Source organism: Pelobates fuscus, chromosome 3 (assembly GCF_036172605.1).
Source record: "Pelobates fuscus isolate aPelFus1 chromosome 3, aPelFus1.pri, whole genome shotgun sequence".
Classification (NCBI taxonomy): Eukaryota; Metazoa; Chordata; class Amphibia; order Anura; family Pelobatidae; genus Pelobates; species Pelobates fuscus.
This window is the reverse complement of record NC_086319.1, coordinates 195,447,417-195,472,560: the sequence shown is the minus strand read 5'-3', so window position 1 is coordinate 195,472,560 and position 25,144 is coordinate 195,447,417. Positions and strand designations below refer to the sequence as shown.

Here is a 25,144-nt window from a genome sequence, read left to right as displayed (position 1 = left end):
GCAAAAACATACATACATACACATACTGACATGCATACATACAGATAGACACATACTGACATCCACTCACAAACACATACTAACATACATACACTCATACACACAGAAACAGACAGATACATACTGACATACATACATACATACACACACACAGAGACATACATACTGACATACTGAAACACATACATACAACCACATACTGACATACATACATACACACAGACATACATACTAACATACTGAAATACATACATACAAACACATACATACTGACACACATACACACACACACACACACACAGACATAAATACATACTGAAATACATACACATAGAAAGACATACAAACACATACTGACATACATACATACGCACACTGACATACATACTGAAATACATACACACAGCCATACATACGCACACTGACATACATACTGACATACCTACACACATACACAGACAGATACCTACTGACATAAATACATACACACACAGACATTCATACTAAAATACATACATAAAAACACACTGATACACACACACACACATACATACTAAATACATTCACATACATACATACATACATACATACACACAGACATACAGATAGACACATACTGACATACATGCAAAAACATACATACATACACATACTGACATGCATACATACAGATAGACACATACTGACATCCACTCACAAACACATACTAACATACATACACTCATACACACAGAAACAGACAGATACATACTGACATACATACATACATACACACACACAGAGACATACATACTGACATACTGAAACACATACATACAACCACATACTGACATACATACATACACACAGACATACATACTAACATACTGAAATACATACATACAAACACATACATACTGACACACATACACACACACAGACATACATACACACAGACAGACATACAAACACATACTGACATACATACACTTACATACATGCATTCTGAAATACATATACACAGCCATACATACACACACTGACATACATACAGATAGACAGACACACTGACACACACAGACAGACAGACACACACTGACAGATACATACTGACATAAATACATACACACATACATACTGAAATACATACATACAAACACACACATACATACTAAAATAATACACATACATACATACATACTGAAATACATACACACACACACACACACACACAGAGACATACAGATAGACACATACTGACATACATACAGACAGACATACATACATACATACATACACATACTGACATGCATTCATACAGATAGACATACTGACATACACACACAAAAACATACTGACATACATATACTCATACACACAGACACAGACAGATACATACTGACATACTGAAACACATACATACAAACACATACTGACATACATACACACACACAAACATACATACTGACCCACACACAGACAGACATACATACTGACATACCTGCATGCATACATACTGACATACTGACATACATACATACACACACACACAGCTAATTTTTCTTACTTTTTTTGCAGGAGGGTGTCTGTGGCTGATGGGAGTCAGCGTGGCTCTTCCATCCTCGCGGCCTGTCTTTCTTCCTTCCCGCGCAGAGGGAGCTGGGAGGAAGGGACGGCCACTTTCTCCCAGCACTACTTTGCAGCTGCGATTTTTTTAAAGGGGCCCGGTCGCGCTATTGCACGGCCGCAGCACTGACCGGGCCCCTAAGGATATAGGGCCTACCAGGTGGCCCTGAGTGCTTGGACCGGGTTCAGGACCCTGGCGGGACGGATTCGGCCCGTGGGTCGTAGTTTGAGGACCCCTGGTGTAGACACAACTCTCTGACTCAAGCACATCTGCACACTGTCTTCCTATATTTGTACTGACAGTGTCACCACTGATACCCAGCTCACATTAAAGTGATAACATTTACCTGCCTGATATACATGCTGTGCTGCAAATGTATCTATCGCTTACCAATGTCAGAATAGCCTCTCAGAGCTGCTGTTTGGATGTAAACTGCCTCCCACCCTCATATATCTTGTGCTTGAGGATGCTCCAAAGGTTCTCAATAGGATTGAGGTCAGGGGAGGATGGAGGCCACACCATGACTTTCTCTCCTTTTATCCCCATAGCAGCCATTGATGCAGAGGTATTCTTTGCAGCATGAGATGGTGCATTGTCATGCATGAAGATGATTTTATTACGGAAAGTATAGTTCTTCCTTCTGTACCAGGGAAGAAAGTGGTCAGTCAGAAACTCCACATACTTTGCAGAGGTCATCTTTACACCTTTGGGGACCCTAAAGGGGCCGACCAGCTCTCTTTCCATGATTCCGGCCCAAAACATGACTCCACCACCGCCTTGCTGACGTCGCAGCTTTGTTGGAACAGGGTGGCTGTCCACCAACCATAGTGCTCTGCTTAATAATGTGGAACACCCTCCTTTAGTAGTTTTTCCTTAAATTGGGCTCACCTGGCAATCTAATTATCACAGGTGTCCGAGATTGTTTTCAGTGATCAGAAGAGCCACAATGCCATCCATGAGTTAAACTGAAAAACAAAATATTTAATCTTTGTGACACTTAAATAGAATTTGCATAATAATTTGGAACAGGGTGTAAAGAGTGAATAGCAGGGAATTGTGATGGGGATTTAAACTTAAGGTTGAAATAGTACAGCTAAATGGGAATATTTTTCCAACTCGGCTACTTTGGCCTTAAGTTTGAAATTCACATCTCAATTCCCTGTAATGCTCTCTTTATTGAGTAGACCCTGTAATCTGCACTATAAGTAGGCGGAGATTAATTATGTGTGTTGATATATTGGGTGGAGCTCTGCAGCAGTGGGTGTGGTAAGTTCGAGGTAGTAATTGATAGCTGTGCTGCAAAGTGTCCTTGAAATTTTTTTTCAAATGTTGGCAAAAAGGACCCAGGGAAAGCATTGTATAAGAAGATTTGCGATTTCATGTGCACTAGCTCCTTGTACTGGTTTCATAGAGAGAGAGGGGGCTTTGGGTGGCTGGCAGGACTCTGTTCCTAAGAAACCTCAGGAACTTTCCATTCCTCTATATTTACATTTTTTATGGGACAGGGAGGGTGAGGAAACAAAATATAATGCTAGATCTATTTTTTTAGCGTCTCCTCACATGGTGGGAAACTTTTATCTAAAACAATAAAGTTTTAGTTTTTTCATGATGGGTGGGGGGAAGAGGGGGGTGAAACAGTTCCTTGCCAAGGGCGCTGGAGACCCTAGGTACGCCTCTGATTACATGCCAAATATTGTAACTCCTTTTGTTTCTCTGTGTAACGTTAAGGTTAAGAATCTTCTTTTCACATTCTGATGCAAGTTTTAGAAAAACAGTATGCTTATACGAAATAAACTAAAGTGTATGGCAGAGGTGTAACAAACATTTTCTTAAAGCTGTTTTGATACCTTGCTACCACTAAATAATCTACCAGTGCCCCTCCCGATACCAGGCTCGGAGCTCTCCCAAATCCCTGACTATTCTTGACTATTGATCTGTAAATCATTATGGCAATATGTGTAAATGTTCTTTATTTTCATATATTCCAAGATCCAATATAAACCATTAATGAACAATTACAAAATGATCCTAGTGGTGGAATACAAGTCTGGCACTGTATTTAAAATGTATACAACATGAATAACTAATTAAGAGTAATGTAATGCATTGCGGTTGTTAAGACCCTTGCTTCAGTACCAAGAAAATTGATGGATTGAATCTCAAATGGCTGGATCTAAATAGTTTACATAATGAATATGCAACACTCATAATTGTATTATTATTTATTTATTCATTATGTATTCAAGTATTTTTATTTTTTATTTTTTTTTCGACATACTGGCAATGCCTATTGTGCATATTTAAATGCTTTACAATGCTTCAACCCAACTTGAAGATGTTCATCATGATCCTCTTGTACTCTCTTCGGAAGTTCTTATTTAGAGCTCCATAAACCACTGCATTTAGGCAGCTGTTAAAGTACGCCATAAAATAGCTCACTAGAAAGAGCCAACGTGGAATAGAATTTCCTAATGATGGGTATATGGCTACAGTCAGTCCAATAATATTTAGCGGTCCCCAGCATACAGCAAAAAGCACAAAGACTGCAAACATTGTGATAAAACCCTGAAGATTATAAGGCCACGTTTGAGCTTGGAGATGTCTGTCTGGTTTGACCCTATGTCGCGTATTAAAAACCAATACCCAAATGCGTAGATAACAGTAGCTCACCACCCCAATGGGCAAAAAGAAATGGAAGATTACTACAGCGAGGGTGTATAGTGAGCTAACAGACTGAGAGAATGTACAGGAGAAAACACGAGGGTCATATTGCAAAGATCCCACAAACAGGTTTGGCAAGATGGCTGCCAGAGCCAAGATCCAAACTAACCCTACATAGCAGAACGTGCTGGTGTTGGAGAACAATCGGGGATACCAACTGTTGTGGCAGATATAGCAGTAGCGATTGACGGCAATGCCAGTGATATTGAAAACAGAGCTTATTACACTGAGTCCCATGAAAAATCCACTCATCAGGCAATGTACATGGCCCATTCTCCAGCCTTGATTGAAGATCGCCAGCAGGACCAATGGGTAAGGATAACAGGCAACGAGCAAGTCTGCTACTGCTAAGCTGACCACAAATGCATTACCTGCAAGGAAGAAGAAAATAAGAGTGTTAAAATTAGCAAACAATAATGTGCTAGGCAGCTATATAAATGTATATAAAATTAGACTTAGATAAATGCCTAGTAAACACCTTTTGTTATTCACTTGCATCTAATTTTCAGGTTGTTTTATTACGTATTTATATTTAGGTTGCACTGTACCTTAGATCAGCGATCTCTCCATTCCTTCTTTAATGGGAGGCGGAAGAAGCTTTTGGATGGGAGAATAGGCTAGAGGTACGGTTAATGAGAGCATTGTGGCTAAGGTTAGTGTTGTGTTTAGTGTTGGTGTTAGGAATAGTATTGCAGATAGTGTTGGGGTTAAAGTTAGTTTTAAGCTTAAAATTAGGGTTAGTGCAGTGTTATGGGTATTGTTACTGTTAGGGTTAGAATTAAGGGTTAGTGTTGTTTGTTAGTTCAGGGTGTTAGGGTAAATGCTAGTTGGTTTTAGGGTTAAGGTTACTATTAGGATTATTGTTGAAGTTCGGGTTTGTATTGGTGTTATGGTTAAGATTGCTGTTGGATTTATGGTTAAGGTCTAGCAATGGAGTTAGGGTTAATGTTATCATTATGAGTGGTGTTAATAATTGTGTTAAGTTTAAGGTTATTTTTGACTCAGGCCTGGATCGGCCATCAGGCAAACTGGGGAAATGCCCAGTGGTGGCTATTGGCTGAGGCCACTAGGGGAGATCCTTTGCTTTCCCCTGCCGTCTCATGCAGTGTGCCTTCTGGAACCGGTAGGGATATCAAAGATCTCCTTCACTGGCCCGCTGTCACTTCACTGCAGGAGAATAAGGGAAGTAGGACCCAGGAGGGTGAATGTTCCTCCCATGAGCAGGCAGTTTGGAATCTTGTCACTCACCACCACCATACCACCAGAGCTTCCAAAGCCCCCCTCTCTGGCAAAATATATATATATATATATATATTTAATTCTTTATTTTTCTTGTGCATAAGGAAACATCACAAATGGTCCTGTAGCTCCACGACAGCTAGTACAGGCTTTTCAATAACAATTATTTTCATAGCAGAGTATTACAGCACATTTTTATATTTATGAGATTTAACAGACTAGGACTACATGCATAGGGCTAAAAGAGCGTAATTAGTCTACGTATGCATGCTTGTATATTAGTAATGGGATTAATAGCATTTGTAAAAGTTAAACGTGCACATTTAAAAAAAAAAAAAAAAAAATAGAACAGGCAAATCTGTATTTCACTTGTAGCTTAGAAATAGAGTACGGTCGAGTTGTTAGGCAAGTCAAGTGAGATTAGCTATGTTTATGTATAAGCAACACAATTGTCACGCGTCTTGTCCTGTAACAGGTTAGATTGTCACATCATCTACAGGCATTATAGGATGTAAAGTACACGATTAATTATTTTGTACCCTGGAGTCTCCTTACTGGTGTGTGTTCAATTGTTGTGTAGGTGTGAATAGTATTGGCCAGTTCGGGCATTTCTCCACAGTGTCGTGTTGGGCATTTTAAGGTTGTATGACAGGTTTAGGCGACTTGACCCTGCGAGGGTGGGTAGTGCCTGAACGTTGAGCCTTAGTGGCCCTGGCTTCTTGGTATTGGGAGCTATAGGCAATGTGGGTACAGAGTTGTAATTACTGTTTAATTTACCCCCGTGGGGGGGGGGGGGGGGGCGATCAGAAGGAGCTCCACTTATGGTGTGCTCTTGGTGGGCTGAGGTATATCTACGGTGTGGTGTGTGTTGAACGTTAAAAATTGAAGTATCAACTTAGTAACTTAGAATATACGTGGTGAGCGCTATTGTACTCATGTGTACGCATTATAACAGTTTAACAGTTGTGGTGTCGACGGCGTTTTCGGTCTTGCTTGGCGTCAGGTATCCGGGTGAACCTCTCTTCGGTCTCGTGGGACGAAGGGAACCACTTGGCTTGGGTCCCAGGTTGGGGTCATGCGAGTTGCCTCTGTGGGTAGTGCCGGCAGCCCCAGGGCTTGTAAGAAAGCGGGGGCCTCTGTAATATTGGAGAGCCGGTGAACAGTTCCTTGGTGAGTCACTATGAGGGACCTTGGGGGGCCCCAGTTGTATGTCACACCAGAGTCTTTCAAGTGGCTGGTCACTGGTTTGAGGGATCTGCGCCACTGGAGCGTGGATCTAGTGAGGTCGTGGTAAAACGTAAGAGGGGAGTTCTCGAAGGAGTAGGGGGTCTTGTCTTGAATTGCCGACATAATGTGTCCCTTGTCTTGTAGGGAGGAGCAGCGCACCACTACGTCCCATGTCACAGTGGGGGGTGCATTGGGAGATTTCGGGAGGCGATATGCCCCATCAAGGGTTATCTTTATTGCCTGCTGCTGAGATAGTATGGTCGCCAGCAGCCGCCTTAGGTAGTGTGGTAATTCTTTCAGGGAGATGTTAGCAGGTATTCCCCGAATCTTAATGTGTTGTCGTCTATAACGCTCTTCCATGGTTGTTAATTGTGTGCTGAGGGCCTGTTGGGAGGTCTGGACTTGCCTTATGGTGTCGTGCATTGCAGACATGCCCTTGTGTATATCCAGAATGTCCTCCTCGGAGGCCCGGACCCTGTCTGTCACCGCCCTTACCTCCTCCTTTATGACTGCGTTGTCTGTTTCTAGCCACTTTCGGATCTCCAGCATGAAGGTTTGTATGTCTTGCTTGGTAGCTAGCTCAGCCCCCCCCCCTGGGGTGTCTGTGGTGCTGCAAGCTCTGCTCCAGTTATGGGCAGAGGTGCTGGTGCTGCAGTGTCTGTGAGCTCTGCCCCCATTGTGGGTATTAGTGTTGATGCTGCTGGTTCTGCAGAGCTGGGCAAAATATATATTTTTAATAAAATAAAAAAAAAAATCCTCCCATCTCACCCTCCCCACACAATATAGATCCTATGCCACCCAACATTGCACCCCTACACACACACTGCACCTTTTACACACACTACACCCTAACACACAAAATGCACCCCTATACATACTGCATCCCTCACACTCACTGCACACACATGGCCCCCCTCACACTCTACACCCCTACACACACTTCACTTCTTGCACACACCATATCCCCTATACACACTACATCCCTTACACACACTTCCCCCACTTGTGCACACACACATACACTTCATCCCCTATACACACTCTGGATCCCCTTTGCACACACTAGATCCTGTATAGCAAAAACACACACTACATTTCCTAAACACACACTCTCTGCAACCCTCTACACATACTACATCACTTAAACACACATACACTGCAACCCCTATGGAAACACTCGCTGCATTCCCTATACACACACTATGCCCTCTATACACACACACACACTACAGCACCTATACACAAACACACACACACACACTCAAAAGCCCCTATCAGCACATATTACACCACAAACACAACACAACTGAAATTGAAACACCACACCAAAATCAGCTCCCTCTACACATGCAATCCCACAAGCAGCCTCCAAACACATGCACGATTCTCTTCCCTGGTCCTTTTGTCCTCTGCAATCCAACTTATTGAGACACCAGAGACAATTCACAAGCAAACACACTGCAAACGTGTCAATAAATTAGCTTAAGCGCACAGAACAATTTGTTTTCTCATGTGAGAGCTCTTCAAAAGAGCTCTTCACATAGGCTGCCCTAGAAGTGCATTGAACTGACATGGTAACTTTAAGGGGGAACGTGCTTGTCATTTGTGATGACACAACACCTCCTCTGGCCCAATACCCTTCCAGCTGGGCCACTGTGATAAAAAAAATTCCAGGAACGAATTTGTTTCCCAGTCGGTTCTGTTTAAGGTTAATGTAAGGACTAGCGTTAGTGCTAGGATGGGTGCTGGTGTTGGTGTTAGGGTTGTTTTTAAATTTCGGATAAAAAGATAAGGGATTTAATTTTAGTTTTCTTAGGGGTAGGGTCAAGAGACTGTTGGGTTTAGGATCAGTGCTTCTGTTAGAGTTCAGGTCAAAGTTAGTGTATATGTGTGAATCTGTTTGTACATGCTGTGTATATGTGTGCAGCAGTGTGTATCTTTGTGTGGGATTGTATATCTGTTTGTTTACATGTGGAGCATTGTGTCTACGTGTGTGGTAGTGTGCATTTGTATTTGTAATATGTGTTTGTAATGGTGAATCTGAGAGTGTTTCTCTATGAGTGAGTTAGTGGCTGTGTGAACGTGAGCATATATGAAGGTGAGTATATCTCTGAATGCATGCCTCTGCGTGAGTGCAGTGTCTGCATGACTTCCCAGGGCTCTAGACGAAGGCCCCATTCTGGCATCCTGCTTAGGCCCCTGGGCAATCTTAATCCAGCTCTGGCAGAAAAAGAGGGTCGAGGGATTGTGCAGCAATTTGCTGAAAGAACCCTCCTTGGTAAAAGAAAGTGCATGCTCTCAGCAAACACTTGTGAAAGAATCTGCACATTGAGGGGATGGGCACACTGATTATACATCACAAGAATTTCAAAATATAGATAAGCACTAAACCATTTTTACCCATTTTCTTTTACATGCACCTAATGAGGACGAATCCAGCCACATAAGAACTCACAAGAATATTGGAACTATAGTTTAATCTTTGATTGTCTGTTGTATTTCATATTTTATTTATTTATCCTTTATACTTTGTTGATTTGTTTCGGCACAACCTGTTTCTGGTATCTACATATCACACACCTCTGATAGCTCTATTGTCATTGTCTTATTATACAAAATATATATTGCCACATTACTTAAAATGTATTGCACTGCAAAATATGTTGCAAACATTTCCAACGTGCCGCTTGAACACCAGCAATAATGTAAACTTTATAAATTTGCTGCAGTCTGAATAAACTGTGATTAGCTCACAGTGTTAAAAAATAAGGATTCTGTTATATTCTATTACATTGGATGACTAATGAGTTTATTGTGACAGTCGGAGAAGAGTGGCGTGTCAAGGTGGGGGACGTTAAAACTTGAGCAATGACCCACATCACAGTGATCCTTTCTCATGCAGATGCTTAATATTCTCTTCCACCTGCAAAATATTTGTATTATAGGAAGGGGTGAATTTGCGGTATGTTTAAAGAGGGTGAACATGTAAAATCCATTGTTAAAATTCCTCTTAATTAAGTTTTTTTTTTAGGTACAGGTGCTGCCCTTATGGCCTTGCAAATGAATACAGGGCTGTTTCTGAGAAGTGGCACTGATTACACTTTGCAGTTTCCATGCCTACTGGTGGATGTCAGACAGAAATAGGCTCCATAACTGAATCTCAAGAGTGTCAGACAGGTCTTGAAGTCCCAGCCCAATGGCAAGAACAGAATCCAAGCCATCAACATATATGTCTTACCAGTCATCAGGTACCCAGCTGGAATAATAACCTTGCCAAAAGTAGAGCTAGTTACCATGGATTTCAAAACCTTGAAACTACTCACTATGAATGGAGGATTCGACACGACATCCATCACTCATAGACTGTACACCAGCCAGAAGGAAGGAGGTCAGGGTCTGGTGAGTGTCAAGACCACAGTCCTGGATCAAACATAGAGCATCTACAAGTACACCACAAATAAGGCTTCCAAAGATTAACTGTTAAGGGAATTCCTGAGACAACATCAGATAGAGTATGTAAAAATAGAGGAGGTTACGTGGCAAAACAAACCTTTCCATGGTGCGGTGTACCACTGGCAAATAGTGGATTGCTCACCTTATAAAATCCTACCAGTGTTCGGAAACCGCAAGACTGAAAGACAGCACTAGCAGTTCAGGAACAGACAATCAGCACCAGATCAATAGAAGCGGGTTCTACCACACAAGGGAAGACCCAAGGTGCAGACTGTGCAAAGAGGCCTCTGAAACAATCCAGCACATAGTAACCGGGTGCTAGCTGGGCCAGTACACATTGAGAGGTACAACCAAGTTGCTGGAATTGTGTACTGAAATATCTGAACTGGACCTGCCTTGGAGTCCAGATGGGAGATACTACAAAGGGTTGTTAAAAATGGCAGGGCTCGAATCCTTTGGGGCTTTCAGATTCAGGCAGACAAACAAGTGTTTGCCATCCAACCTGACTTCGTGGTGGTATACAAGGAATGAACGATCGTGTATGTGGAAATACCTAGTGACCATAACCTCACAAAGAAGGAACATGAGAAGGGACAAATACCAATTATTGAAAGAGGGGCTAGAAAGGACGTGGAAAGAGCAGGCAGTAGTCTCAGTTGTGATAGGAGCACTCGTGGCTTTAACAGACTCCAGGTGGGACATCTGAGATCGCTTTCGAGAAGAGTGCAGTTCTAGGAACAGCTAAGATACCCGAGAATGAAAAATAAACAATTTTCTCTATATATCATTTTAATTAATATTCCTTTAATTAGTGAAGGACAATACAGAATTATGTGTCAATGGGCATCTGTAAAAAAATGCAATGACCCTATAGTAATGTAGTTTGTGTTAGGAAGTTGAACAGACTGTACAAAATGTTGATGATGATGTTAGATTCCTTTGAACTAAAGTAAATCTTTATCCCTTTGAAGGCTAATTAGAACACTGGCTTACTCTCTGTGTACCCTGTATGCTGACTTTCACATTGTGACAGAGATGTAATCGATTAAAAAAAAAAAAAGGAATGAAATTCTAATCTGATGTTTTTCTGTATCACTGTGTGTTCAGGATTATATGTGATATTTGGACAAGAACAGAAATGAACAATTTATTCAGTTGAAAAGAGCAAAAAACTTAGGTTTCCTATAAAATGATCTAGTATTTGTCCCTCATTATTATTATGGATAATAAATACACTGAGTCAGAAAGACTATTATTTGCAACTTCTGCTTTAGAAATGGACTTTACCCCAATTTTATAACTGAATCAACTAATGGTGTAAACCTGTTTCATCTTCCTTCTGAACTGAATAGGATGCTGCAATGAGTATCAGCTAAACCGATAGGAATGCCTGTAGCTTGAAGCAGGATCTGGGCTTCAGGAGTAATTAAGATAGGCAGCTGCTCATCAACCTCGAAAAGATGGTTTTCACTGAACATGCATTCAAACCTCTGTCTTAAAAATGGACGCACTGACTTATTTAGCTCATGAAGTGTAATAATGTACTCAACTCGGAGTCTCTGAATTAATCTATTCTGCACTGCTGTTTAAGTGGTAGAATTCAAGCCAAAAACTGTTAATATAGAATGTTCAAAGCAAATTTAAACCAAATTGCAAAAAATGGTCTAAAGTAGCTTATCTGAAAAATAAAAACAAGAAGAACAAAAACCTCAACTATAGACAAAGCTTGGCAGTTTTTTTAGCCTCAGTTTTACAATTTGGACTTGAATCACTCAAATACAGAGTTTAGTTAATAACTCTGATACACACACACTGATACAGACTGATATACACTCAGTCAGAAACATCAACAGATTCACAACCCAAGGTACACATATCAATTTCCAAACAAACGCAGGGATACATATTTGCTGCACAGACGCAGCTGACGAAAGGGGACCACAGGTATCAAATATCTGAGGATCCCACTTTCCAGAAACAGTGCTGCTGGCAAAATACTGCATGACACTGTTATCCTGTTATTATTCCTTTAGGGAAGGACAACCACGACAGAATAATTTCATCATGGTCAATAAGGGGTTAATCTACAATACTGTGCATGACAGTCAAATCTCAGCAGCAGATGTAAATGTACAAAATGTAAATCTGTGTTACATAGTAGCAGGCCATGCACATTTTCTAATTTTTTTCCCTATTGCCTTCTGGTCACTGCACTCAATGTGCCTATACTTTAGATAGCAATCCTCATTCCTATAGAGGAGGGGAAGATTCATATTAAAAATGTAATTGCTCTTTCAGCCAGCATGCATTTTAATATGCCCCTCTTCCACATTGTATATTGGATTCACAATAGGGAACAAGTGTACAAAAACTACAAATATCATGTACAGTAAATGTTTTGCAGTACACTGATAGGCACATTTTCCTGCCATTTGGGGCACAGTCAATCAAGTGAGTAGGAGAAGCCAATAAAGAGAAAATGAGGAGCAGTAACGAAAATTATATGTTTTGTTTATATGTTATATACTTATTAAATATATAATATATAAATATATAGAGGGTTTTTTGTTACTGGTCATCCTTTTTCCTCTATTGGTCAGTTTTCACTTGATCTGATTTAGTGGCTGTCCCCTAACTATCAATCTTAATTTTTCCTACAATTTATCTTTTTTTTTAAGGTGTGTCAGACGGAATTCCGAATCACAAATCATATTAAATGTCTTGTTCACACACTCAGTCGGAATTGAACATACACACTTGCAGGCACATACACATGGACACAATACCAGAGACACAGACACACTCAGCCCTTTCCCCCCTATACGCTACTCAGGCTCACTCAGCAATCAACCATCACACACACGACTTACAGAAAAAAGAGAGCATGGGTCTAGGAGGTGGGCCCACGATTCCCCTAAACAAATGAGGAACTAAGAAAAGTATGCTTGAGGAAGGCAAATTGGTATTGTTTGCAAAACGTTACAAGCCTGGATGAGCAGGTTAATCTGAAAATCAGGAGACATAAAGTTTGTTAAACAATCTACCAGCAGACATTGTGACCAGTAAAGCAGAATGCATACCTAACATTAATGGCATTACTGGCAATGGAGCTGTATCCCATGGTTATGTGCGCTCTTCATTCTGTCCCCACCTTTTTGCATTGTTAGAAGTTTCTTCTGACTCCATTTTAGTACTGCTATTCCCCTCAGCTTCAGCAGCCCTAGTCCTTTTTGACATAGCAACCATTATTTCAGGACATCCTAGAGCTACCTAAACATTGTACCTTCTTATAAAGGACTGAATAAGCATGCAGTTCCATATGAAGTGCTGTTTCGTTAAAGGGTCACTGCAGCTCATTGAAGTGGTCTGTGTGCTGTGTCCCTTTTGCACTTAGTGCTGCAATGTTAAACATTACAGTTCCAGAGAACTGCAATGCTTACATTGCAGCACTAAGTCTGCCAACAGTGGCTGTTACCAAACAGTCACTAGAGTGCTTCCTGAATTGAAACAGACCTTTGGTCTGGTATCTGACGCTGGACGTCCTCACGCTCTGCATTGCCACGCATGCGCATTAGGTCTCCTCCGCCAGCTGACATCATCAAGGGAGGAGCGTGGGTGGAGCCTGACCCTGCGCCGAGGGACATCTCGACCGAAGTGACGCTAGGGAAGGAGGGCACCTTAGAAACCTATAGTGCCAGGAAAACTGCTTTAAGGACATAATGTACTAAACTGTAAATTAGTTCCCTCTTGCATGCATCAGAAGGCATTGGCCATTATGTTGTGAGATATAGTAGATGAAATCCAGAATATCCACTCCATTTGTATCTATCATTCTACCTATTGGCCTGGTTTGTTAATTTGCTGCTGTGTTAGCTTAATACGAGTATAGTTAACTTAATAAAGAATAGATTAGGCGCTCTCTATATAACCAAAAATAGTAGGGCAGCAGTAAACCAGCAGGATTTCCCAATACCTGCTTGCAGTGTGATATGTAAAATAACAATGGTGGTGAACCGCTCCAAAAAGTGCTAAAAGTGCAGAATAAATATATTATACATACATATAAATCTTGTTCAATGGTAAAAAACCTTAGAGGAAACAAAAACAGTGGGATAATAGTGCAATATGATCTAATTAATAGATACAAATTAATATAAAAGTTCTGAGTAAAAGGCAAACTCACACTTTACAGAGCTGCTAAGAGCTCTGCTGTATCACACCTGGACGGTATAATCCCCGTCTTTGGATGTATAACTGTAGGTGGTGTAGAATATCCAGACTCAGCAACCATATATAGGAGGAAAAACAAAATACAAAATCCAATGGTACAATAAAAAAGCCACAATTGGAATAATAAAATGAAGATTGTCCTACTTACAGTATCCAGAGCAATGACTAGCTCTGGTATTAGCAGCTTGTGGTGGTATAATCCTCTGAGGTTTTTTACCATTGAACAAGATTTATATGTATGTATAATATATTTATTCTGCCCTTTTAGCACGTTTTGGTGCGGTTCACCACCATTGTTATTTTACATAGTTAACGTAATGCATTTTACATTCTTTACCTTGTAATGGAACTGATTAAAATCAATACTTTATTTTAAAAAAAATCTAATGATTGAAATTACATTCATTTAAATCAAACAACCCTGAAAAAAAGCTAACCTTCTTTCACCTCCCCGAAAGATAAAAATAAAACAAACAGTTCAGAACTTCCAGGTGAAGTTAATAATATTAATTATGGGGGCGTGGCCGGACCGCCATGCTGAGCGGACGCACTGAGGAGTAGCTCCTGAAAAGCTGCTCCATTTAGCCCCTAAAAACCGTCAAAACGCTTACCCGACAACTGACAGCTGTGCTCCTGTACAAATAAACAACCCTGGTCCCGAGGAGAGGCTTGCCGCGAGGTTCTAGTCCCTCGGCGGGGTGATCCCCGTCACGCATGATGGAGACCGCCCGGGCGGTGAGTGGGGTGGACGGCCGCTGCCCAGCTATCCTGCCCACCAGCAGTACGGCAGAACCAAGATGGGGGTGATCCCGGCCCCCACCCTGTGACCCATCGGAGCGCCTCGAAACCGGCGGGAACACGCTCCCAAGATGGCGGAGACCGCATGACGTGCAACTCCTCGTCTGATACCACACAGACAGATAGCCTTCCCTGCCTAAGCAGGACCCGGCGAGCCAGGGAAGAGCAACACCAATATCCCCAACACCAGAGGGTTCTGACCCAAAGATGAGGCGAGGCAGCAAGGCCTTGGACTACCCTACCATGCCACTCTGCCTCCCACAGGGGGGCGGGAAACGAAGGCCTAACAGCCTAATGCAACCATATTGGGACTCTCCCCTCATCCAAGACAAACACCAGCCTGGACAGCAAATGCCCCAAGAAGCAACCATCGCCCCTCCACACGGACGCCCAACGGGACTAAAACTATTGCCAGAATCATCAAACCCATTGTGGCAGACGGCACTACACACAGACGGGCCGCCCAGCGCGCCGAAACGAATCCTCGCCCGGCTGACATGGGGCCGACATGGGGCCAACATGGGGTGGACATTTTAAACAAGCGAAGTCAAATCATAAAGGTGATACTGCTTTTATGTTAAGTTTTATGTGCTCAAGCTACCCACGTCTTAGTGCTAGCATGATGGGAAACCACTTACCCACCGCTTAGGCAGACAAGTGAGCTGTGTCACCACTCGTTAATCAGCCTAACAGGAGCTAACTAGTATAACCCACAGGGGGATCCAGCATTTGGGTATAAGCAATGGTTCTAGTGTGTTTACTGGCCTTAAAAGCCATGCATATGGCACTACTCTACTGTTATCTTGCATATTATTTTTCCCCAATCGTTGGGTTGGTGTTTCACAAGACATGTTTATTGTCTATAACATGTGCAGCACTATTGCCATTCATGCTATATCTGTGCCTAATCGTTATACTATATTGCTTTGTTCAATCATACTATCAGTTGTACGTTCTGATGTGTCTAAAGCTTTTGTTTCTACAAAACGAGTTAACACACCATACCTGTACTAGCATAGATGACCCAGCAGTATCAAGCAACTAGCATAATTATTTTGTTATATTTTATTTAATCTCACTCTGATGACATATCTGCTCAGTTAAGCTTGTAAAACTAAAATTTGTGCGAATTAACATGCCACTGTCTGACTATTGTGAAAGCTTGAGATACGCTGTTGTGGTGTCTGTCAAAACCCTGTAACCACCTGCACAACAAAAATAAAGAATTAAAAATAAAATAATATTAATTATATTGTTATAATGGTACCTGTCAAGAGATGGGAAATATTAGGCATAATGGACAGCAAGTGAACAATCAGTTCTTGAATTTCATGTGTTGGAAATAGGAAAAATGGGCCAGCGAACAGATCTGAGTGACTTTGACTTGGACTACCCTGTTAAAAGACTTTCCTTTTGCATTATGGTCCTGGCCCTGTACTGCATGGCTTTGTCCCTGGACTTCCCAACTCACAGTGACTTATTTTTCAGAGATTTTTTGTTAAGTGACTTTGCTTTGTCCTTTCTCTGAATACTGAGCCTGTTCACCAGAAAGCCGTTACACTTGCACAGGCAGATGTCAGAAAAGGGAGGACTTCTGCCTGACCAGGAAGAAATTCCACCAATCAGGAGCCTCTTATGTTTTAAGCTATGGAGCTTTTTTTATTATTCCAGTCTCATGTGCAGCGTGGATTTATGGTATACGTATTTCATATATGCAGTTCCAGTCATAAGAAGAGTGAAAATGCTCCATAAGCTGATTGCAGCATAACACAGGTTCTGTCAGTTTATACCCAGCCCAGTTAACTATTTTGTAAAACAGAATGCCTGCAAAGCACTACACATGCATGCGTAGGGCCTTCCTTGGGCTCCCTCTCTCACGTAGCACACACACATGTTGCATGACTCCGAGACAGCTAAGGAAGAATAAAAAACTTTCTCCTTTAGACATCTCTTCTCCAGGAGACATGCTTCTAGGTGTACAATTTTTATATCCTAAATGACTGGAGTTGTTTGCCAGTCTAGGAATGGATGGAGTGATGCAAAGTTGTTATAGTGCTTTGAGTGGGCACAGAAGCACCGTAAAGCCTTATCTTGAAGAATTCCCCAATATATGATGAAGAGAAAATCCATATCTCCCATGGACCGACAAGTGCATATTTATTTTAATTAGACACATACAGAGACATATGGATGGAAAAAAAAAGAGAAAAGAAACAGACATTTTCACAAGCAGTGCTTACAAAGGTCAAGCCTTTTCCTTAAATTGCTATGTGATTGGAAAACCGTGCATGGTGCAAAATGTATTTACATCAAATCAATAAAAAGAATTTCTACCCCACTACTAAAACATTTGACAACATATACACAGGACTTGATTAAAATAACTAAAGAGGATTTTTGCCTTAACATTGTGCAGGATCAAAAATATATTAATGAATACTTTTTATGTTTTGGAAGTGGTTATGAAATGTTGCTATTATTGCTGTGTAGCATAAAATAAATTAATGAAATAAGTTAATTGTTTAAGTAACTATGATCTGTTTTAAGCTGTGACCTTTAGTGTCTTTTGTTGGAGACAAAATCAAGCTATATTGCTCTAATTGCCATGATGAATGGCTTCACTCTAGCCCTAAGACTGCTAATCGACCCACTGTGGCACAAATGCTTCCTACATAGCATGAGAGACATTCCTGTCTATTTAAGCCACATATAATGTATATTTGACCTTGTGTACAGAATTATAGAACATATACAAAGCATGCTCTGTAAAAAAACATGTTTGTAAAGATGCAATTCTTGACGTCAAATAGCAGAAATGTTTAAAAACATGGTGACCTTTCCAATAGTGAGGAACTCTTTGTAGGTTTATTCATCACGTAGTGAATTGGTGAGCATTGTGGATAAATGAAAAACTAAATGAAAAAACTTCATCAATAATAGCTGAACTAAATAAATGATCCATTTAGTTTATTTTTCAAAGTTGGAAAGCTTAGCCCAGCTGGTGTCATGTCATCATGTCAATCTACTGAATAGAAGCACTAGGGATGACAGAGCTAAAAACAATCAGGGTTATTAACTAAACAATGCATTTAAGTGAATTAAATCTGAATGGCAAAATTGAAGCTAATACAGATAAGCGTTGAAGAATTTTTTAAAACTAAGCTATTTTAGCCTCAATTTTGTCATCCAGATTCAATTTGCTAATATTTATAGTTTAGTGAATAATCCTGTATGTTACGCATTTACATTAATTTCATTTTTATTCTAAGATTTAATTTTATTTAAAAAGAAAAAAAGCATCCAAAAGTTTATATTATAATATGTAATTACCTTAAATATATACAGAGTAAAAAAAAAAAAAAGATTGGTGTATATTTTGCTATGAATTTACAAAACAGTAATGTGTTCATAAAATACATTTATGTTATTTCAATGTCACCATATGTTTAGTGAATAACCCTGTATGTTACACATCTCCTTCAATTTCATTTTTAGTTTAAGATTTCATTTTATAAAAACAGCATCCACAAGTTCATGTTATAATATGCAATTACTTAAAATATATACAGAGTAAAAAATAATATCGGTGTATGTTTTGCTGTGAATTTACAAAACTGAAATGTGTTTGTAAAACAAATTTATGTTATTTCAATTTTTCTATATATTTTAACTTCTGAAGGACCAATGACATTCGGTGTCTTTATGATAATTTGGCCACACAGACCCTATACCAACATGGGATATCCTACTAATGCAATAGAACCCTGCTGTTGCTGAGTAGGACATCCCATGCTAGATTACAGGCTCTAAAGACCAGATAGTTATGACGACATAGACCATCATTAGTCCTTAACTTAAAATACTAACCAGTTAATGCCCAATGCCCTTATTAAAGTTCAGAGTTGAAAACACTATCTTGTAAACATTAACACAGAAAAACCCAAATGTCCCTAAACTAGTTTGAATTACAATATAGCCTCTTACCCAGTTTCCAAAGTCTCTTATTCCTGAAGACAGATGTGATGACCAAAAGGTTTCCAACAATGTCACCACTGATTGTCACAACCAAGACAGTTGTTAGTGTACTGATGACCCAGGTAGGGTATTCCCCTTCTTCTTCTTCCTCCAAGTTCCCCAGGGTATGTCTCTGGGTGGTCCCTTCCTCCATTGCAATCACACCAGTTCATGCTCTGTCATATCCTCTGATAGTTTATTAGAATAAGAGACAAGTGCTCCTTTTCCTATCTGTGTGACAGCATCAGTCAGGGAGCATGCATTGCTGCTGTGCTACTCACAACAACTGTATGACAAGCCAGACTCCCCTCCCCTTACATCATATACTAGGTGGGAGTCTTGATTTATATTCCATTCATAATTTTCTTGGTAGAGTCACCAAGATTTGCTAAGGTGTGCAGGCAGCCTCTCGGAGAGCATTGCTAGAGTGCAAGCACTCAGTTTATCCTGGTGGAAGTTACCTGCTGCCATTGCTTATTGCACAATCATTGTATCCAAATAATCTTTGAAGAAACCATTGCTTCTTGTAAATCATTTGATTCAAATAATCTTTGAAGAAGCCACTCACATGGAGAAGATGGGTCTGTGGAAAATGAGAGTGATTATGTCCCCAGGTAGCAAATAGTGCACTACCTCCCCATCTGAATCTCACAGAGCAACACATGTACATTGAGAATTTTAGGAGCTCACTATGCAAACTATTATTCTTGTCTGTCCTGTCCTGTGAAGCACAGAGAGAGAGACAGCAGATAATTCACTTTCACTTGTAATCTGCTTATTATGAAATGTCAGAGCTATTACTAATTTACATGTACATAACAGCGCTATGCACATATAAAGCATTATTGAAGGTATTTTTATTTTAAAATCTATGGGTTTCAGTCTATCCTTTCTTTTTATTTTGCTTCTAATTCATTTGCGAAAACATGTAATTAACCCCCTAGTTACTTGGGTGTCCAATATTCCACTGCTTGATGAGGCTGTTTTGGCACTTTTGCTAATCTGTGTGCTCTGTTATTGCATGCCTTCTCATAAAGAGCACACATACACACTAAATATTGGTTTTAAGGGATATTTTCTAATAATACCTTATTTGTACTGCAAAACACAATAAGTATGAAGAAAATATAAAAAAAAAGGAAAGAAAATAAAATTCGCTATATTCGCACACAGTACTTATATTTGTTATACAATGAAGGTGTCTTGAGATAAATACCACAAAATAGATTAATTTATTAGTCCTTGCTATGGAAGTGCCGCGTATGTGTAGGAAATTTGTTTTTGAAACTTAAAGAGAAGTTATTGCAAGGAGGGATTACAGTTTTTTAAGCTAAATGTTTGCAGATTTGTATATGCTTGGACTTTGAAGTTTAAAGCATTACTCCAGGCACCATAGCAGCTTTGTTACAAAGTATTTGGTGCAGAAACTACCCTGCTTCCACCTGTACAAGCGCGAGTGCCTATAACTGCAGAAACAAAAGCCAGAATCAGGAAGCCAGAATTCTTAGTTCAGCATTGCCTATATCATGGGTAGGCAACCTTTTAGTAGTACTGTGCCAAAAAAAGATGTTGAAGCCCCTTGGCGTGCCGGTCCTATTTCTTTAAATTGAGGTGTGTATGTTGCCGTATTCTGCTTGTGTTAGTTATGGGTGTTGAAATTACTTTGTAGCGTTGTATTTGTGTGTATGTTGACTGTTATATTGTATAAGTTCATTAACAGTTTGTTGTATTGTGTATGATACCTATGAATGTGTGCTGTGTATGGGGGCTGTTTATGGATTTGTGTGTGGATGATATGTCGCATTGTGTGTTTGGTGATGTGTGTATGTGTGGGGCTGCTTCTGGTATTGCATGTGAGAGACTGCTTGTTGGGTTGTGTGCGTGTATGTGGATTGTCAGTGGTGTTGTGTTTGTGTGGACTGTGTGTGTGTTTGTGTGTAGAATATTTGTAATTTGTATGAGTGGAAGGTTTATTCTGCAGCTCTGTGTATATCTAGTAGTGTGGGTGGTTCCCAGGGGTACAGAAAGGACCGGACTGGCTAAGTGAAGGTCAAGGGCAGGAACTGCAGTAGCTGCTGCAGGCTGCTCTACTCCAGTGCAGATTTCCAAAACTACTTTTTGCACCAGCAGATGGAGTGCCGTGCAAATGCACCTCGAGTCAATTATAGAATATACTAGCTTTTGTGAAGAAATAATTTTAATTTTAATAATGACAGGAGGAGAATATTCTGCATACCTTCTTTATTGAACCCCCACAGCAGCAAAAGAATAGTAAAGTACAACAACGAATCAGAGAAAATAAAAGCTAATGGAAGGGCTAAGCCCCTGTAGCACTACCTCTTTCTTAGTAGTGGTAGAATCCAGGTAACGGAACAAAGATGTAACTTCCAACCAATAATCAACCTTTTCAGTACTCAACCTGAGTCACCGAAAAACCAGGAACCATCAACAATAACAAACCATGACAAATGTCCATGTTAACCCCTTAAGGACTGAGCCAAATGTACACGTTGTGAACAAAACAAAACGTAAACAAAACCTGGCATTTGCGCTACATGTCTGTCCAACCGTAATTCACCTCTTTCATATTAAATGCACCCACCCTTATTATATATCATTTTATTCAGGGGAAACAGGGCTTTCATTTAATATCAAATATTTAGCTATGTAACATAATTTAATATGAAAAAATGGGAGAAAATAAGAATTTATTTAATTTTTTTAGTTCTACATGACATTTTAACTGCCAATGTCATAATACTGTTTGCTTTTACTGCAATAAAATACACATATTTGTATTCAGCAACGTCTCACATGTAAAAAAGTACCCCCTATGTACAGGTTTTATGGTGTTTTGGGAAGTTACAGGGTCAAATATAGCATGTTACATTTGAAATTGAAATTCGCCAGATTGGTTACGTTGCCTTTGAGACTGTATAGTAGCCCAGGAATAAAATTTACACCCATAATGGCATACCATTTGCAATAGTAGACAACCCAAGGTATTGCAAATGGGGTATGTCCAGTCATTTTTAGTAGCCATTTGGTCCCAAACACTGGCCAAAGTTAGCGTTAGTATTTGTTTGTGTGTGAAAAATGCAAAAAACTACAATTTTGGCCAGTGTTTGTGACTAAGTGGCTACTAAAAAAGACTGGACATACCCCATTTGCAATACCTTGACCTATATTTGACGCTGTAACTTTTGAAACACCATAAAACCTATACATGAGGGGTACTGTTGTACTCGGGAGACTTTGCAGAACACAAATATTTGTGTTTCAAAACAGTAAAAAGTATCACAGCAATAATATCGTCCGTGTAAGTTCTGTTTGTGCGTGAAAAATGCAAACAACGTCACTTTTACTGGCGATATCATCATTGTAATACATTATACTGTTTTGAAACACTAATATTTGTGTTCAGAGAAGTCTCCCGAGTAAAACAGTACCCCCCATGTACAGGTTTTATGGTGTCTTGGAAAGTTATAAGGTTAAATATAGTGCTAGCAAATTAAATTCCCTATACTTTCGGCATGGGTTGTCAGGCAGGTCCCGCTAATTGTAATTAATTAAAATACCTAATTATGTAAAAAATATTACATAAATATATATGTATAATATATATATATATATATATATATATATATATATACATATGTGTATATATATATGTGTATATATATATATATATATATATAATTTTTTTTAAATAATTTTATTTATATATAGGTATATATATAGTGATATATACATATATATATTTATGTATATAGATATATATTATTTAGTTCTACGTGTATTTCGATATAAATATATATATATTAATATCACAATACAGTTAGAACGAAATAACACAGATCTATATATTTTTAATTACTTATTTTTAATTTTTTAATTTTATTTTTTAACATATTAACATATTTTTATATTATATATAAATATATATATATAACAATACTTATATATATATTTAATCAATTTCAGTCTACGTGTAATTTGATATTAATATATATATATAATTATATATATATTAATAGTAAAATACACCTAGACAGTGTATGTGTGTGTATGTATATGTGTATATATATAATTACATCATATATATATATATGATCTAAGTATATAATTTTTTTTTTACACTGATTTTAATTTCATTTATTTGATTTCCAGCCAGCAGGGGGACTAACTGTCATTACAGGCAGTCCCCCTGCTGGCAATGCAGCAGCCAGCTAACCCGGCCATGTGATTGTGAGGTCCTTCCCCATCGAGCTGTACAGTAGGGGGATCTCCGACTTCGTTGTTTGGGGGTCCGTGGGTAGTTTTTTTGGGATTTTATTCGGTTTTTCGCCATTTGATGCACGGAGCTCAAGGTTTCTGCGACTGCTGTGCTCGGCAGTTCGGCCACGCCCCGAAGAGATGTGTTTTAAGAAACTTCTTAAATTATTGAAAACTTAGGGAGAGTCTGATGGGGTAGGCAGGCTGTTTTTTAAGGAATGGATTCACCCTTGATAAGTCCTGCAAGTACGAATTAGCAGTACAGGTACGAGCAGTGGACAAAAGAAGGCCTTCACGAAAGTTAGAATAATCAACAATTTAACCACATGACAGGAGGCTTTAGATTTTGCATTTTTACCGCTCCCCAAGCACAGAAACTCAATTAAGAGCCATTCGGGATATCTAGTTTGCCTAATTTTCCAAATACTTTCATTAGTCTCCTATATCTAGGATAGACTTATGCCTATCCCACGCATGCTTAAACTCCCTCACTGTATTAACCTCTACCACTTCAGCTGCATCCACTACCCTCTCAGTAAAGTAATACTTCCTGATATTATTTTTAAACCTTTGCCCCTCTAATTTAACCCCTTAGTAACCAGACCATTTTTCAATTTTCTTACCGTTAAGGACCAGGGCTCCTTTTACATTTCTGCGGTGTTTGTGTTTAGCTGTAATTTTCGTCTTACTCATATATTGTACCCAAACATATTATATACCAATTTTCACGACATTAAATGGTCATTCTAAAGATACTATTATTTTCTTCATATCATATAATTTACTATAAAAAACCATAAAATATGATGGAAAAATTGAAAAAAAGCACTTTTTCGAAATTTGACAGTGGCGAGGTTGGTTCCGCCACAATGCGGAACCAACATTGGTTCCCTATATAACCCTTCACATCAGGAATCCCTATATATCAGGAATCCCTATATAACCCTTCACATGTATATATTTTTTAAAAGAAGACAACCTAAGGTATTAAACTTGGGGTATTTTCACAATTTTCATGCAACCATTGTACCAAATATGGCAAATAAAAAAAATGAAAAATAATAATTGGTGATTTTTTTGACACACGTAGCAATTTAAGAATACATGTAAGGAGACTTTAAGGGTTACTGCCAAAGAACACCCCAACATGTGTTCAGCTACATATCCTGAGTATAGTGATACCCCCCATGTATAGGTGTTTCGGGTTCTCTGGGGGCTAAAAGGCCTTATTTGGAAGGTGTGCATTCCAGTTTTCCAACATGGAATTTTCCCAGCTGGTCATCATGCACCCATGTCCTGTTTGGGGCATTTTTGAACCCGGTCAGTGTAATTTACCCCCATCAAACCATATATTTGTGAAAAGTAGACACCCTAGAGTATTTCAAATGGTGGTATTTTAACACTTTCCATGCACTAATTCTACCATCAGTCTTTGTCAAACTTTTAGGTAGTCATTTTTTTGTGTTATTCTTCTCTCACATTGTACTTTAGGCATGGATTCTCAGTTCCTGTTATGTGTTACTGACAAAGAACACCCCAATATGTGTTCAGCAACATGTCCTGAGTACAACAGTGCCCCCA

General features: G+C 39.4%; 1 protein-coding gene across 1 annotated transcript; it reads right to left on the bottom strand.

The window, feature by feature from the left end:
- Positions 1 to 3,925: 3,925 nt before the first annotated feature.
- LOC134601705 (melatonin receptor type 1A-like) lies at positions 3,926 to 19,442 on the bottom strand. Its single transcript, XM_063446218.1, has 2 exons — positions 19,259 to 19,442; positions 3,926 to 4,698 (listed from the first exon to the last, which is right to left on the bottom strand). The coding sequence occupies exons 1-2, from the start codon at positions 19,440 to 19,442 to the stop codon at positions 3,926 to 3,928; spliced, it is 957 nt and encodes a 318-aa protein (XP_063302288.1).
- Between the last annotated feature and the right edge of the window lie 5,702 nt (positions 19,443 to 25,144).